Source organism: Varanus komodoensis, unplaced genomic scaffold (genome assembly GCF_004798865.1).
Source record: "Varanus komodoensis strain SLA01 unplaced genomic scaffold, ASM479886v1 scaffold13_3, whole genome shotgun sequence".
In the NCBI taxonomy this organism is placed as follows: domain Eukaryota; kingdom Metazoa; phylum Chordata; class Lepidosauria; order Squamata; family Varanidae; genus Varanus; species Varanus komodoensis.
This window is the reverse complement of record NW_025335409.1, coordinates 1,558,470-1,577,375: the sequence shown is the minus strand read 5'-3', so window position 1 is coordinate 1,577,375 and position 18,906 is coordinate 1,558,470. Positions and strand designations below refer to the sequence as shown.

The 18,906-nt window shown below is 39.5% G+C and overlaps 1 protein-coding gene across 4 annotated transcripts in view; it reads right to left on the bottom strand.

Annotated features, from left to right (window-relative positions):
* PLXNB2 (plexin B2) overlaps positions 1-18,906 on the bottom strand; it is a 331,034-nt gene that overhangs the window by 160,093 nt on the left and 152,035 nt on the right. For 3 of the 4 annotated variants that reach the window (XM_044423441.1, XM_044423440.1, XM_044423442.1), the window contains exons 3-4: positions 5,289-5,348; positions 1,667-1,704 (exon numbers count right to left, since the gene is read on the bottom strand). In XM_044423441.1, the coding sequence (XP_044279376.1) occupies positions 1,667-1,668 (2 nt within the window). In that variant the 5' untranslated portion in view covers positions 1,669-1,704; positions 5,289-5,348. The remainder of the gene's footprint in view (positions 1-1,666; positions 1,705-5,288; positions 5,349-18,906) is intronic. The other variant, XM_044423443.1, reaches the window with a different exon arrangement.

Below are 18,906 nucleotides of genomic sequence, written 5' to 3'. Positions count from 1 at the left end.
GTTGATTTATTTCAAGATGGGCCAGAGGTGAAACAGCATGGAATTCCTCTAAATTTCAACCACAACTTCAGCTGTACTGTTCAATTAAGCTGACAAGCCTTTGTACCCAAGCTTTCCTTCTCAGAAGTGGCAAGCCTTTTGGCCAAAATACTTTTTTTTGCAGCAGTGTTGTTTACTGTTTTCTACCTTCTCTGATTTCAAATGAAAAGAAAGAGACAAAGAAAGCGGGGGGGGGGGGGAGTCACAGCAATAAGCACTGTGCATGGAGAGGGTGTGTTTGTGTGTGTGTGCTGGGAGGGAAATCAGCAACACACTTTCCTTTTTCAAAGCCAAGAGGCTACAATTTCTATTTACAAGGCATTGGAGTACTTCTGGAGAGACATATTTAATGTGTTACTACAGGTCATTTGAGTAAACTGCATATTGAACAAGCCCAATTACCTAATAAATATCACAACTCATTAGGCTTACTAAAAGCAATGCAGCAAAACCAAAAGAAGCCACCTTCTATACTCACTCAGATTGTGCTGACTGTGCAGCTGAACTAAGATTTTTAAAAAAGGCAGGAAGTACAGACTGCAAGGTAGCTGCTAGTATGTGTAACTGTTGCCAACCGTGAGAGGTAGATAAATTACCTGTCAGTGAATCTGTTTTTGACTTCGACTTCAAGCACCTCTCACCGCATACCCACAACTCACTGCCTAAAAACTTCAAAAGAAGGTCTTCTCAGAATCTGTTTATATTTGTAAAATTTATGCATCTTGGCGCACCAACCAGAAATATTTTTTTTCCTGTGGGAACTGTATGATGATGCCACAGAAATGTGAACTCCAACACCGGAAAAAGAAGCCTTCCTAAGTTTCTAGCTAGGATATTTCACAATTCCTCCCATCATCCTGAGCAAGCCACACTGGCAGAAACACAACTGATGTTATTAAGTACAAGTGAACAGAATAAAGGCACTATTTACACATTAACATAGGGTATTCTGCATTTGAAACCCTGCAGACTTATACCAAGAGACAAACAAGAGGAGTGTTGATACTCTTGAACCTCTCAGTAACCTTCAGGGTTACTCTGAAGTGGGAGAAAGGATACAGTTTTGCAGTGGTTCTGATCCTACTTGGATGGTTGTGATCAGAAGGTGGTGCCTGGAGGTCAAGCTTGGCTCCATGGATTCCCCAGTATGGGGTCACTCAAGGGCTGGTCTTGTATGCATGCTATTTAACATCAGCATGCAACATATGTGTGGGGTCATTTTGAGTTCTGGACTTCCTTGCTATGAGTGGACATAGCGCTGTTTCTCCTTTTCATCTTCGGCAGGTGAGACTGTATGTGCTAAATCAGTGCCTGTCTGGGACAATAGACTGCTAAGGGATGACAAACTGAAGCTCAATCCAGACAAGATTGAGATTCTGTTGGTGAATAGAGGGGTGCTCATTCTGTTTTGGATTGCAGTCCCCTTGAAGGAGCAGGTTTGCAGTTTGGTCATTTGAGGTTCCAGCGACCTCAGTAGCATGGAGTAACTTCTACTGTGTTTGGTTGGTGGTCCAGCTGCACCCAAATCAGGATAGGGATAGCCTGGCTTCAGCAAACTAGGCTCTGCTGATTTCTAAAATAGACTAGGTCTTGTGCCTAAATACTTTAGATACATGCCATTACTCACATTTTTGGAATTGTTTCCCCAGGGATGGAAGACTGGATCTAAAAGGTGTGAAAAATCTAGATTATGCTGCTACCACATCAACAATCTAGAATATTTCAAACTTATTCTTACACATTAAAGCACTGGTCTAATGAGGGAAGGATGGACAGAAGACAGATTTCCAGATGCTTTGGACTTAAAAGTTCCAGAAGCCCTGCCAGGTACCTCAATGGGCAGGAATGCTGGAAACTGAAGTCTGAAAGATCTGGAGATCTACTTTCTTCCCACTGTATTGATTATGTGAGGAGAAGATACAATGCTGTCTAAGCTTGGGAAACCCAACTAAATTACCTAACACTTGATTTTCCAAGGCACAAATCCTTTTCTTTTCTGCTCAAATTATGTTACAAAACATCTATCTGTCCTTCAGTGAAGCACAGTACTCTGTTTACTCACAAGAACATGCACAGTGAACAATTTTGCCATTATTTTCTATTGTTATTGCTGTAATCGAATGCATTCAGTCAATATCTACTGAATGCATAAACTCTAATGATCTCCATAACATTTCTATCAAGTGCTTGACTCTTTATTAACGTGTCTGTTATAAGAGCTGGAGAGTAAAGCAGAAGCATGAGATAGGGCAAACAGCTGCTCAGAAAAGCCATAGCATGTATGATATGAATGACAGGGCCTGTTCTGTTTCATATCCTTTTCTGATGCACAGTACACAATTTCAATCCTGATATACAGTGCCACTTTTACTGTTTTTTATATTACCAACTGCTTAGACATGACCTGCCAGAATTCACAGTCAGTTTGTGTTAAAAGCAGGAGCATAGGCCAAAACAAAAAGAAAACCAGGCCAAAGTTACTTCTAAACTATGCAGCTTTTTATAAGACTGTCTTTTTCTGCTACCTAGCATCTTGAACTTACTTGCCTTTATAATACTAAGCCACAACTTAACATTATTTTTTTAAAAACTGGGTTAGTGTAACTAACCACCCATGGAAAACCACAAAAGTGAGTTGCAAAGTATGTTCACTTTAGCAAACTATCTATATGAGTAAAATAGATTTTGCAATTTTAGAGGCTGAAATTTGGTCTGATATTAAAGATCTTTACAACCTGGCTACAAGGAAAGACTTCAGTGAGAATGGCAAAGAAAAACTAAACGTTCAGACAAGGTGTTGTTTGTCAAAATAATTTTCACTGGTATGTAAAAAGAGCATCAACCATGATGAAAAATTCAGCCAGCCACGCATCATAATATTGGTTTAAACAGAATCAAAATTTGTGCACTCAGGCATTCACCTCTTTGCTTTATCCCAAAGTACTTTTGCAAGGAAATATAACTAATACATTTTATGTAACATGTAATGTGGATTTTTCTTATTCACAGGACTGGTGACTGCAAGCAGAGATTATAGGTTACTGTTTTAATCTACTCTTTGAGTATGATCTGATCTGATACACCTTTGCTTTAATGAATCTATGTAATCAGTACTAATAATTTCATGAATAACAATTTATAATGCTTTTCAGACAACTGCCTACAATTACTAACTCCTTACACCATGCAAGCCTGTATACTAAGCTCAATATTCTTCAGATCAGGGCAGGCAAGATAGGGTATCAAGTCTCTGTCAGGCACCATGAATTCCTGGGAAAGGCATGACACTATATGAGTCATTACCGTGTGGTGGCTGGAATGCAGGTGATTAGGTTATTGAGAAATTCCCCAAGATTTTAAAGAAGGAAGTAAAGCTGAAGTGTAGTTTGTCATATTTTTGAGGGCCTATTTATCCATGTTTAATCATTTATTTATTTATTTATTTAAAACATTTCTATGCCGCCCCCATCGCAGCAAAGCCTCGGGGCTGCTCACAAAGAATACATAAATACATACATAAATAATGATAACAATTAAAAAAATCGTTTAAATAATGACTGAAGCTTGGAACAGCAAGTCTGAAAGAGAACCATCTGACTCATAATGCAACTGGAAGTAATAGAAGCAGTACGAGTTGCAGAAAGGCAGAAGCTCACACTGATCACCATTGGGATCATACCATCAAATGGGAGATGCTCCTACTGGACCACATGGACTTTTAGGGAGCAAGTGGCTTGCAGAAATTAGGTCTCAAATTTTGAAACTGTGCAGATACCCAAGCATCAGAAAAGCACAGAACAAATGCTTTGTCTAGACAAATAGGGCTTGATGGTGCTAGCAAGGATCCACTCTGAAATGATACAACTGGGACAACATGATAAATGGACGTAGGAAAGAGCACATGAAATATTGCTTATTATTTTTTTCTGGAGTTCTAATTACACAGTTCCAAATACAAGAGAGTTGGGGCAAACCTAGCTATTCACATATCCTCTCCAAAATAATTTATATTGGACACTTATTATGAAAACAGCATCAGTCAGACAATCTAACCTTTCTGTTCTTTTTAAAGGGAGGATTGTTATTAACTTATTGTTCTTAATATCAGTTTAAAAGCATATGAGAACTGTCTAGTTAAATTTCAGAAGTAACAAGAAGCAGAGAAGCGGAGAAGAAACTGAACAGGATTTCAGCTTCATCAATCTTTGACTTTTCCCCAGTCAGCAGAATTATGCAAACGAAGAAGGCTTGTGTATACATGCTTAATCTGCATATCTATTTATTTCTATCTCCAAAATTTACTTCTAATTTAATTCTATCTCAGAATTTAGTTTTTGATAATACAACTGTGGATCTATCCTTACTTAAAAAAAAGAAACAGCCCCTGTTTTAGAATAGGCACATGCTAATGCCCCATTTCATGGAAGGAAAAAAACCTTCCTTTCTGGATCTTTAGAGTTTATCCCCCAAAACAGGCATTCTTGCTGTTTAGCTTATACCAGAGCTTATAGCACTGTAGTATAGAAGGAGGTCAAAATTCTTGGGTAGATATACTTCTAACTCTACTTGCCAACCAGCAATAGAAAGAATGTAAATATGGTTTTAACAAATAAAGCATGGTAATTACTTCAGCAGTATTTTTAATGTTTAAGGGTAGATTTCGATGGACCCTAGATATTGACTGAGGGGCTACAGGATGTTGTGATTTGTCACCTCTGAGGCTGCAGATAGAGACCACAGAGATAAAAATCCTGGCTCAGCTGCTGCAGAAACCTCCAGGGCAGCTCCTCTTCTGAAGATGGTGTCATGACATTAGATGAGGATAGAAGAGGAAAGAGGAAAAAGGGAGTGGACTCTTGAACAAGGAGGGGACAGAACTGGAGAAGCCAGGATCCACAGGTTCCTGGGCCTTCTCCAAATCTGGGTCAGCCCTATGTACACAACTCCATTAGAGGGGCCCTGAACCCATCTAGTAGGAGAAAAAAAATCAAAGGAGGACGCAGAGGTGAAAATCACTTCAGTGACTCCTTTCACCCTGGTGGCAGAAACTGGGTAAGAATCTCGGAAGCCTCAGGGCTTGGATGTTTCTGTCTGGCAGGTACCAACCCAGTAGTGTTGTGCCCTAAACTAGACTTATAAATAGGTTATTTCTAAAATCTCAGTTGGCTCGCAATTTGTTTTCAGCTTTGTTTGCTGTCAGTGGAAGCATCTGAAATCTGCTCAGCTATGCAACAGGAAAAAGTACTTACGTGCTCCAGTTCTTCCTTCACTTCACTTATTTCTCACAGGTATCTTCTGCCCTTTTTGACCTAAAAAGATAAAAAAATGAATATTTTTATTGTGCACTGCATATTATAGATACATTTCTTTTTCTAGTCCTTTCCAAATTCAGTATGCAGAACAGAAATAAAGTTGTAGTTATGCATTATAATATAACAGTATTACATTGAATATGTAATACTATTCAACAGAGACTTGTTTTAGGAAGCTATTTTATTTTAAACAGCTCACTAGAGACATTAGGGCAGCTTCTCCAATCCTGTGTGCTCCAAAAGTGTTGGACTGTTAACACCCATCATGGCCATGTTGAGTGGGTGCTACAGTCCAACGTAACTGGGAGGCACAGGGTATGACAGAGCAGAAGCTCCCAGCTGCAGCCCCAGGCATTTCTTGAGTACCAGAGTTAGAAAAGACCCCTGTCTTGCAGAGCTTCTGCTAGTCCAACTAAATGCTTTTATTCCATTGAAATAGCATGTCACTAATGCATGGGATTTACTTTCAACCAGTGGCGCAGATAAGAAGCCTCGAAAAGTTTCAGCTTTTGGAAAGGGGATAAAAATGCATAAACTCAAAATGCAATTGTATCAGCACACGTGATGATCTTTCATATAGGTTGAAGGGTCCACAGTTTAAGGTGGGGAATAATAATACTGGCAGAAAATAACAGAATAGTATTTGTTAAATCTGAGTGCTCGATTTAACGATAATCTAAAGTATTATACAATGGGAAGACTTTTTTTTTTTGGCCATAAGTGGACTACTCATCATGTCCATGTTCTGTTTCTGTTCATGGAAAAGAAGTTCCACAGTTGAGAATCAGCAAGTGAGAGGGTTTCCCTGAGTCCTCCATCCTTGGCTCATGAGGTATTTGAGAAAGACCAGACATAAGCCAAGAGGTATATATACGCTTGTGCCTTTCTCTCCAGTCCAAATTCTACAGCTGGTAAACTAACATTATGAAAAAGTGTAACTCTTCTCTATGTGCTTATACTTTATCTTTTTACAATATCCAGATTTCAGATAACAATGGGTTGACTTCTTCTCAAATCCACACCAAAAATAAATTTGGAGAACTGGGTCACTTGATGTATACTGCATATGTTTTCAGCAACATAAATCTGACTCCAAATTATGCTCCACAGTACTCCCACCTGAGTCTTCTATGGCTCTTCTTCCTCTGTGAGCCATCTTGAAGATGGAGTCAGCTCTTTTTGGTTAGGAAGAAGGAGACCCATTTATTTTGGAAACAGCTTTGTATCAATAAGTCACATTTCCCTAATGGACACTATTCTAGCTTTGCTTGTATCTTTTGTTATTAACTTCTACAGTATTCTTCTTTTGAATCACAAAGCCAGTCTGGATAAAACGTTTTTTGTCCTGATCTGCTTGGAAGAAGCAGGGAGAGGAATTACTCAAGACAGCCCCTACTATTTGAAGGACTTGCACCAAATCATGAGAAATTTTCATTCATGCTGTAATATTCCTTAAAAAAGACTTTTTAAAAATCCTTCACGGATACATTATGCAATAAAGAAAGAACAGTGTCAGTAACATGTTGGTTTTTTGGGGGGATGGGGTGGGGTACGTGCATGTATGAAGATGTTCAGAAATATGTACCATTACAGTAAAATGTAAAGCCAAACTTGGTTTGTCTCCTTGCAGTCTTTTTCTCAGTCCTTGCACATTGACATCAACTCACACATATAATTAGTTTTTGTTGCTTTTTATGAGCGTAATTTTAGATCAGCCTTCCCCAATGCAGTGCCCTCCAGATTTTCTGGATCCTCCACTCCCACCATTCCCAACCATAAGTCTGAGACTGAGTCTTGTCTATCAGGAGGGTACCAGGTTGGGAAAGTCTGCTTGTATGGAGCACTGGAATTCATTTACTTCTGTACGACTTTATTTCTGTAGATATACGAGATAAGTCAAACCACAACTATATACCCAACAGCCCTTTTCCTTCCTAATATGTTTATTACACTGACCCAGCTGGAAGTCTGTTCAACAACAGTCTTTGAAGCTTGTGGGGCTTGCTTTTTTCTGTTTTTGTTTCAGTGTTTTACATCAAGCATCCAAAAGAATATCGGATGCTTATTTGGGTTTGCAGCCAGTTAATAAAGTGATTATTCAGGAAATGTTCACAGCAGTGCTAATAGCAAAAAAAAATTTTTTGGCACTAGGCATTCAAAGGGAAGCAAGCATTTTGGGACACAGAAGAATGGCAAAAGCTGAAAGCTTACCTTACAAAACAAGAGTTATAGCCTAGTGGGCCACCTGACCTCTGACATACCCAAATAACCTCAGGTCTGTTTCACACAACACTGCCATATTCTTTACATTATAGACTCCTAGAGGACCATGGATGAAGAACACCAATGGCATAGCAATCAAGAATATTTCAATATATAAGCAATCCAGCAAGTCTATGGACTTTGGTAACTGATCAAGTCAAGTTTTATTCTTGTCTAATGACTTGGAACTTACTTTTGCATTGGAAATCTACATTTCCACCACAAAATACTGCCTTACTATCTTTTCAGTGCCAGGTTAAGACAGTTCCCTGTTGCAGGGCATTTCATTAGTTTACTCAGGCATTGTTAGTTATTTACTTGTGTTTACTCAGGTTTTATCTTGTTTATTTTTCTCCTGCCCCATGGCCAAAATGGCTCTCTGGGCAGGGTTACAAATACAGTCCTATAATAAAGCAATATGAATGATAAAACATCATATAAATAGACCAATCAAATCACCTAAAAAGCTACCACAACAAATTCTCACAATAATCCTGTTCACTAACCATTAAAACCATTACCAAGGCACAGTAGTTCAAAATATAAATATCAAAACCTTATCATAAAAGTTATCTTAACAATTAAAATATTGCGTGAATAAATATTGGGTTTACAGTGCCAGGTCTTTGCCTGGCACTGTAAAGAATAAAGAAAAAGAGCAAGGTGAATCTTTCTGGAGAGCTGATTCCAGAATTGGGGTGCCACTGCCAACAAGACCATTCTTGCGGCCACTATCCTTATTTGTTTCAGAAGGAGCTCTCTGAGAAGGACCTTTAACGATGACCTTGAGGCACAGGGAGACACATATGGGAAGAGGCACTTCTTTAGGTACCCCCGCTCCAAGCTGTTCAGGGCTTTAAATATTAATACTAACACTTTGAATCGGGCCTAGATTTCAAGTGGTAACCACTGAAGCTGAAAGAGGATTGGCATTACATGCTTATATCAGTCAGTCCTCATCAACAGCCTTGCAGCCCTATTCTGCCCAGTCTCCAGGCTGTCTTCAAAGGTAGTCCAACATAAGTATATTGCAATAATCCAAACTAGAGGTCACCAGAGTGTGAATTACTGTTGCAAGGTTCTGCCTGTCCAGATAGGGTCACAGTTAGTATATCACCATAAGCTGATAAAAGCCACTCCTGGCCACCAAATCCAACTGGCATTTCAGCAAAAATTCAGGGTCCAGCAGCACCTCCAGACTATGAACCATATTCTTTAGGGGGGAATGTGACCCCATCCAGGAAAGGGGTTATGTCATCCATCTGGACAGAAGATTGCCCTATCAACATTACCTCCATTTTATCAGGATTAAGCTTCAGTTTATTGGCCCTAATCCAATCCATTATCAAGCCCAGGCCATGATTCAGAATGACCACTGCCTGCATTAGATAAAAAGATAGGTAGAGCTGATTGCAATCGGTATACTGATGACAACTCAGCCCACACCTCTGGATAACCTCTCCCAGTGATTCATGTAGATGTTAAGCAGCGTGGGTAATGGAATAAAGCCTGAGATAATCTATGACATAAGTGCCATGGCGGAAAGCAACAATCCTTCAGCACCACATTCAGGAAACAACGGATCAAGTAGGAGCAGAACCACTGCAATTTCTCCAATTCCCAACCTAGCCAGCCTATCCAGAAGGATGCCATAGTTGATGGTATGAAAAGCCATTAAGAAGTCCAGGAGAACCAACAGAGTATTACGTCCCCTGTCTTTATCCTGGCAAAGGACATCCCACAGGGTGACCAAGGCAGTCTGAAGTCTGTTCTGAAGCCTGACTGAAATGGATCAGGATTGTCCATTTTCTCCAAGAATGCCTGGAGTTGTTCTGCTACCACCCAAACACTCCTTGCCCAAAAAGGAGATATTAGCCACTGGCCAATAACTTAATTGCATTATTGGAATGTTATATATGTTTTCAATGTGGTATTCATTTTTGTATGGCAGATTTTCCCCAATATTTTTATAATGCGATGTATTTTAGATTGAATTTTAATAGATTGTTGTAACTGCCCATAAAGCATTGGCTATTGGGTGGTATAGAAGTGAAAGAAAGAAAGAAAGAAAGAAAGAAAGAAAGACAGACAGACAGACAGACAGACAGACAGAAAGAAAAGAAGTTCAGCAGGAAAAAAATTAAGCTGATTCACAGTCAAGTCACAGATGTTCTCTCCAACAGATATTTCCACAGCAACAACAATCCTAATAATCAATTTGAAAACAGAATGGGATTTTAGAGGGTTTTCTGGAAAAGGAAAGGAAAGATAAAGTTGAATTGTGTTTTCTGGAGTGAGAGGACATTCTGGAAGAAAGGATGAAGCAACTAGCAGTCTGCAAAGTGAAATCCACTTGCTCTGGAAGCATTTTACAATTTTAAGTGGCACCTGTATTTTGCTGTCTTTACAGGTCAAGTATATAGTATAAGACGTGTATCTTAAATTATTTAGATTCACGCTAGGGAGCCACCTCTAACTGCAAAACATATTCATTCCATCTTCACATGGACTTGAAAAGATGCAGTTGCCTCCCCAAATGTTTGCATGTGAATTCTTATACAGGTGACTAAAAAGAATTACCATATAAACATTGAAGTGGCCTTTAAAAACAAACAAGCAAACGAAAAGTAAATGGAATGGTTAGTTTAAAAACAAAAGAGATGAGCTGTTGAACAAGGGTATTCTTTGAAGAAGTCAAGGAATATCTTATAAATATATATCAAACCATGCTCCTTAATAGAGATAGTAGGGTGAAGATGAGTGACAAAACCTTATCATGGTATACCGAAGTACTTATGAAACTGGGGCAGTGTCAGTGGCTTAGAAACTACAGAACTCTGTCAGGATATTTTCTGACCTACTGTGTAATTCTAAGGATGAAAACAAAGCCCCTTTATTCAACTTTTCATAATCTGTTGCTCCTCCGACTTCCAGTGAGGCTTACATTTATATTACAGTCCAGGCTCAGATAACCACATTCCATCTAGGGAAAGACACATAAGGAACTAATTATGTGAAATGTACTATCATTACCCTTAATTTTTTAAAAAAGAAAATACTATTGCAGAACCTGAAAAGAAATAGGTAGTGGATAAAATTAAATAGCAAATGTGAATGCAAATGAAAATTATTAGGGAATCTTGACCAACCTTTTCCAACCTGATGCCCTTCGGGTAGGTGTAGTGGAACTCCTATCATGACTGAGCTGGCTGGGAATGTTGGGAACTGCAAACCAATACATCTAAGGGGCACCAGGCTGGGGAAGGCTTATAGTCATACAGTCTGCAGGTTTGCACTGTCAATTCATCAGTCCATGTAAAAACATGATAGCAGTGTGTCCGTGTTTTCTGACAAATCCAACAGAAATTAGATGCAACTATAGTTGAGAATCAGCTGAAGGTGACTTCAGGGCACATTTGCTAGAATAACCTTCCCAACCCTGGTGATTTGCAGATATTTTGGACTATAAACCCCAGCTATCTTGACTATAGGCTGCCTTGGCTAGGGCTGATAAGTACTGAAGTCCAAACAACTGAAGGGAAATACTAGAACCTGTATTTTTTCCCTTCTGTCCTCTAATGAGAACTGAATCTTTCCCTCAACATAGCACATACAGGAAAGTTTTTATGTGACTACTACAAATATTGGCTGATTTTCTTGGTCAGCTGACAAATTTCAAATGAGAATCCCCATGTTCAGTCTAGTTATGTATGAATTTGTGTGCATGCAAGAGGCATTTAGGATGGCCAGTGACTCTCATATAATGCTGAACAGGACAGCAGAAACCGCAGCAATTCTTTTGCCTTGTCTAACAACTATAAAATTGTGCATTTAAAAAAATCCCATATCCTCTTTGAGACATTAAAATAAAATGGAAAAAGAAAGAATGAATACAGGTAAAGTTACCACTTAAAGCTGCTGTTGCCAGTAACTTGGTGGAAGATCAAAAGGAACTAAAATGTGGGCAGACATTAGCAGGAATCTCTTTCTCAGCACCATGTTCAGACTTACAGCATCTCTTTTTATAGCTAGAATATTTTCTAGTTGCTGCATTTTAAAAAATATGAAACCACATCCATTAGCTACTATTTCAGGGGCAGAATATGTACCAAAATTGTCTTCTCACTATTACTTTTGAATTATAGTTAGACTTTGTGTTTCCTATACACTATAGGAAACAGCATATGGCATTTGCTGTCTTACATTTGCATTCCTCTTCCTGTAGGTGAAGGGATATCACAGAAATGGTATTAACTGAGATTCCCTCCCTTACCTCAATATCAATCTGATAGAGCTGGGATTTGAAACAAAATCCCATTTCTAATAGGTGAAACTGGATCTTTACAGCTCCGGCCTCATTGGAGGCTGAACAATAACTGATTTTAAAATACCGAGCAGAGATGGAGAATACTGTTTTATGGAGTATTTTATATGATGTCTCCATTTCCCAAAGCATTTTATAGCTAAAGTGCACAGAATGCCTTAAAAACTGCATTTGTCAATTTTTAAAATGTGCAAGCTATGCTATGGATGGTTTTCACAGACAAACTCTCTCAGTAGGAACCCTACCTACTTTCCAGTGTTTGGGTCTGCCAAGGGGGTTGGAATTTTTGTTTATTTGAATAGCAGCTCTTCTTCTTTCAATTGATATGTTGTAACATACTTCTGAATCTTTTTTGGAAGGTTGCTTTGGTAAGAGTACAGGACAGCTTTCAAAAGCTTTTCTGAGCAAAACTTGGAAGAATGAAATGACTAGAGGGAAGAAATAAACATTTGTGCTTTTCAGGTAACCAAAGCAGAAAATTATTCATAATAAAAGAGGTCAGCTATTTGATTTGTACATGCTGAACACTGCTGTGCTAATAAACTATTCTGGTGCTACTTTCCACAGCAAAGAGCTAAAGTCTATTACAACCTACACAATGGTAAAACCAGACACAATTCAAATTATTATTAACTTCAAATCAGTTTACTCAGATATATATATATATATTTTACAAATGTTACTGTTTTAGATGAGTTCACTAGATAAACAAGAGGCAAATGAAGATGAAATGGGAAGCCAGGAAGAAAACAGTTTAGTGATAAAGTATCAGTTGGCCATTCAGAGATTTAATCCTGGATAGCTGATGGGGATGTTGCACTAGGGTAAGTAAGCCAACACTTGTACAACATAACTGGTGCAGCAGGAAAATGCAAGCTGTAGTTGTTTTCATATTACAATTATAACCCACCTTTCTCCACCCTCCCCGCCTTGTAAAGAAGCCAGGGTGGCTCACAACATTCTCATGCTTTCCTTTTTTTATCCTCACAACAACCATCCTATGAGGTATCCTATCCCAGTGTCACCCAATGAACTGCACAGATGAGTTTGGGCTAAAATCTGGATCTTCCCTGTCCCAGTTCAGCACTCTAACCACTATACCATACTGGCTCTCAGTGTTGGTTTATGTTGATCACTAGTAGAAGTCAAACATTTAATCCATCCGTGTACCTGACTTTACTCCCACCTACACTAGCCAGTGGCTAGATTGCTAACATGTCATCTAGCTTAATCAGGCATGGATTTTTTTTTTTTTACTTTCGTTTTTATTTTGCTGTATCAGACTACACGGCCTCTTTCTTATGCAAGAAGTCAGTCCACTTTCCAGTTCTGCTGTGAAACATAGTCATTCTACCCATTAAATTTGGATAACTACAAAACTCTGCTATCAGTAATTGCACTGCAGATCAATGTTGGGTTTTGGGAAAAAGGAAAATTGGAAAATTTTCTGGAAATAGTCTAAATAGTGTTATCTGATTTAACATATTTGTTTTACTCAGCTTTATTTGCCAATACACATTCTCCTTCACTAACAATAAAAAATCATATTTAGTAAACAAAAATAAAATGTAATTCTTGTCAATTTTATGAGCGGTATAAACGTATTTTTTCAATAACTACAAAATACTTGAACTGAAATATTTGCTTAATGGGAAATTAAATTAGCAACACAATATAGTTTAACTATTATATACAAGCACATTCAAAACTTTATGCGGAAATTATCTTCTTGGAATGTGTGTAAAAATGTAAAGACAATAGTATATATTTCCTTATGAGCTTGTTTATATTTGGCGAAAATGACTCCTGAAAGAACACACTACTTTTTGGATATATACCGAAGGAGAGCTGATACATCTCATTTCAGCAGTTTAATTTTCTTTGGCTGAGGCAACTGAAGCACTCTCAGCTTTGCTGCACTGCCTGTCAGTTCCATTTCCAGCTGCGAAAAATCTGACTCAGAACAACCACTTGAATGTCCTTTTTCACCAAGGATGGATGTGGGTCTGTGGGCACTGGCTGGGGACCCTGGACAGGATGGTGCAGTTCTACTTTTGCCCTGCTTGTGGGCATTTACGGGCAGCCAGTTGGCCACTGAATGAACAGACTGGACCAAATGCCTCCTTGGTCTGAACCAGCATAGCTCTTCTTATATTCTTATAAGTGAAACAGAAGTCATCACAGTCTGAGTTCAGCTTTCCTTCAGTTTTATTGATGAATGCTACCAACTGAGGGCAAGTACACCAGGTATAAGTCTGGTACAGGTCCAGCCCCAGTCTGAAGCCAACTGCACTGTGCAACGGAAGAGGTTGTCATGCATTATTTTTCACTTCTGCCATAAGCAACTGAGCACTAGGGTTTGTCAGTGCTTTCCTTAGAAGAATAATTTTTAGAAGTGCACATCCTACATATAGTCCATAAAGCATGACTGACTGTACTACAACAGCCCAGACAACAATGGATGAATGCAGACATGTTTTTCATGGAGATTTGCAGCCCTGAAGAATTTCCTACCTCACTTCACTGCTACAGACTACTATTTATTGCTATCCCATGGTTTTTTTTTCATTGAGACTCTTAAAATCACTTCCCCATGGCCAAACATACAAGCTGCTACATTCTTATGATTCTTCTAGCACCAACTCAGTTCCTGAACCACACTCCTAGTGAGCTCTATTGCTTTCAACCCCTTTCATGGATCACTGCCTTGACGTGGTGAAGGGGCTTGTGTAGATCAATGAAGCTATGAGCTATGCCATGAAGGGCCACCCAAGATGGACACGTCATAGCAGAGAGCTCTGACAAAACGTGATCCACTGGAAAAGGAAATGGCAACCCACTCCAGTATCTTTGCCATGAAAGCCCCATGGACAGTACCAAAAGGCAAAAAGATATGATGCCGGAAGATGAGCCCCTCAGGTCAGAAGGTGTCCAGTATGCTACTGGGGAAGAGCAGAGGGCTAGTACTAGTACCGCCAGAAAGAATGAAGCGACTGGGTTAAAGCTGAAAGGACACTCAGTTGCAGATGTATCTGGTGGTGAAAGGAGAGTCCGATGCTGTAAAGATCTATACTCCATAGGAACCTGGAATGTAAGATCCTTGAATCAAGGCAAGCTGGATGTGGTCAAGCAAGGGATGACAAGACCGAACATTGACATCTTAGGAATCAGTGAACTAAAATGGACAGGAATGGGTGAATTTAATTGAGATAACCATCCGGTATACTACTGCGGGCAAGAATCCCTCAGAAGAAATGGAGTAGTTTTCATAGTCAATAAAAGAGTAGGAAAAGCAGTACTGGGATACAATCTCCAAAATGGCAGAATGATCTCAGTTCGAATCCAAGGCAAACCATTCAACATCACAGTAGTCCAAGTCTATGCCCCAACCACTGATGCTGAAGAGGCTGAAGTTGACCAGTTCTATGAAGGCCTACAACACCTTCTAGAATTAACACCAAAAAAATGTCTTTATCATCATGGGGAATTGGAATGCTAAAGTAGGAAGCCAAAAGATAACTGGAATAACAGGCAAGTTTGGCCTTGGAGTACAAAATGAAGCAGGGCACAGGTTGGTAGAATTTTGTCAAGAGAATACGACAGTCATAGCAAACACTCTTTTCCAACAACCCAAGAGACGACTCTACACATGGACATCACCAGACCGTCAACACAGAAATCAGATTGACTATGTGCTCTGCAGCAAAAGATGCTCTAAACAGTCAGTAAAAACTAGACCAGGAGCTGACTGTGGCTCAGATCATAAGCTTCTTATTGCTAAATTTAGACTTAAATTGAAGAAAGTAGGGAAAAGCACTAGGCCACTAAGGTATGACCTAAATCATATTCCTGATGAATGTACAGTAGAAGTGACAAATAGATTTAAGGAATTAGATTTGATAGAATGCCTGAAGAACTATGGACGGAGGTTTGCAACCTTGTACAAGAGATAGCAACTAAAACCATCCCAAAGAAAAAGAAACGCAAGAAAGCAAAGTGGTTGTCTGAGAAAGCTTTTCAAATAGCTGAGGAAAGAAGAGAAGTGAAAGGCAAGGGAGAAAGAAAGATACAACCAATTGAATGCAGTATTCCAGAGAATAGCTAGAAGAGAAAAGAATGCCTTCTTAAATGAACAGTGAAAAGAAATAGAATAGGGAGGACCAGAGATCTCTTCAAGAAAATTGGAGATATGAAGGGAACATTTCATGCAAAGATGGGCATGATAAAGGACCAAAATGGCAGGGACCTAACAGAGGCAGAAGAGATTAAGAAGAGGTGGCAAGATTACACAGAAGAACTATACAAGAAAGAGCTTCATGTCTCCGATAACCACAATGGGGTGGTCACTGACCTTGAGCGAGACACCCTGGAATGTGAAGTCAAATGGGTCAGGAAGTCTGAGCAACAACAAAGCTAGTGGAGGCGACAGTATTCCAGCTGAGGTATTCAAATTCTTAAAAGACGATGCAGTAAAAGTGCTACACTCAATATGCCAGCAAATTTGGAAAACTCAACAGTGGCCACAGGCTTGGAAAAGGTCCGTTTACATTCCGATCCCACAGAAGGGCAATGCCAAATAATGTTCAAACTACCACACCATTGCACTCATTTCACATGCTAGCAAAGTTATGCTCAAAATCCTACAAGCTAGGCTCCAGCAGTACATGGACCGAGAACTACTAGAAGTACAGGGAGGATTTCGAAGAGGGAGAGAAACTAGAAATCAAATTGCCAACACATGCTGGATCATGGAGAAAGCTAGGGAGTTTCAGAAAAACATCTACTTCTGCTTCATTGACTATGCTAAAGCCTTTGTTTGTGAGGATCACAACAAATTGTGGCAAGTTCTTAAACAGATGGGAGTACCAGACCATCTTATTTGTCTCTTGAGAAACCTATATGTGGGTCAAAAAGCAACAGTGAGAACTGGACACGGAACCACTGATTGGTTCAAAATTGAGAAAGGAGTTCGGCAAGGCTGTATACTGTCGCCCTGCCTATTTAACTTATATGCAGAGCACATCATGAGAAAGGCGGGGCTAGATGAATCACCATTTGGAATTAAGGTTGCTGGGAGAAATATCAACAACCTCAGATATGCAGATGATACCACTCTAATGGCAGAAAGTGAAGAGGAACTAAAGAGCCTCTTGATGCGGGTGAAGGAGGAGAGGGCAAAAGTTGGCTTGAAACTCAACATTAAGAAAACTAAGATCATGGCATCCGGTCCTCTCACTTCCTGGCAAATAGATGGGAAAGAAATGGAGGTAGTGACAAATTTTATTTTCCTGGGCTCCAAGATCACCGAAGATGGGGACTGCAGCCAAGAAATTAAAAGACGTTTGCTCCTGGGGAGGAAAGCTATGACAAATCTAGACAGCATGCTAAAAAGCAGAGACATCACCCTGCCGACAAAAGTGCGTATAGTGAAGGCTATGTTTTTCCCAGTTGCAATGTATGTCTGTGAAAGCTGGACCATAAGGAAGGCTGAGCGATGAAGAATTGAGACCTTTGAATTGTGGTGCTGAAAAAGACTCATGCGAGACCCTTGGACTGCAAGGCGATCAAACGAGTCAGTCCTAGAGGAAATCAACCCTGACTGCTCTTTAGAACACCAGATACTGAAGATGAAACTCAAATACTTTGGCCACCTAATGAGAAGGAAGGACTCCCTGGAGAAGAGCCTAATGCTGGCAACAATTGGAGGCAAAAGAAGAAGGGGATGGCAGAGAATGAGGTGGCTAGATGGAGTCACTGAAGTAGACGGCGTGAGCTTAAGTGGGGGATGGTGGAGGACAGGAAGGCCTGGAGGAATGTTGTCCATGGGGTTGCGATGGGTTGGACACGACTTCGCGACTAACAACAACAACACAGCTTTCAAATTTCTTAACAGAGAATATGGAAGAGAAAGCAGTTCTCTTATGGAAATCTGTACTGACTCTTGATCACGTTGTAGCATAACTTTCAGCATATGCTTCTGTATGTAGCCAGTATTTGACTACAGCTGAGTACTAAATATAGCTGAGTACTACTCAGTACTGGAATTAGGCTACCAAAAAGAAGTCATTTTCTCATTAGTACAATTCTTGTGAAAATTTGGTGCTATCAGACACAGTGGCACCAATTACACTATCATATATTATCAAGGACAAGAATAGAACATTTTTTCAGTATTTTCCTGAAATTCAGGACAGCATTAAGTAGCAAGAAAGAGAGAAAAAAGACATTTTATATTGTAGAATGGGGAAGGAAACAAAGTGCAAATAATTGGGGAAATGACAGTGACAGACAAATCAGGAACCACCTTGCTGATAAGAAAAAGTGGACAAGAGAGGACTGTGGTGAAATGGCAGCTGTGATTTTGTAATACTATAATTTTTAGAACATAGAAGATAATATGAAGTAAACACAAAAAGTTTTGTCATTTGCAGCAGGTTGAGTGAGCCTGGGAGTTCAAAGCCCACAGAAGCCACATTGCATGTCTAAATCAGCAGAAATTATTTTCCAGCAGTTGAAAGTGTTCAAAAGTAAAGTTCTGAATGCAGGATGGGGTGAACTTGAAGAGAGAGAAGCCATCAAGATCCTTGAAAATGGAGTGGAATGGGATGGGAGATGGTTCTCTCCTCATACAGGCTTAAAATAATCTAATAGGTAAGGGACTCTTTATGGTCATGCCCCCTACGTGTAAATGCAAGATAGGAGGATAGGCATTAGCTCTTAGCAACTGTTGGTGTTCCCATACCCTATATTTATGGAAGGTAATGCCCTGAAGAGAAGACTATCTGTAGATGCTCTCTGCAAGATTTTACAGTTTATACAGGAAAAGTTTTCTGGAAGAAAACCAACACGACTTGTTGGGAACACTATAAAGACATTGCGAGACAGTATATGTAATTATCAGATGACTGGAATAACATGATGAATTACCTCATGGAAATATACATACAAACTGACACTGAACTGTCAATT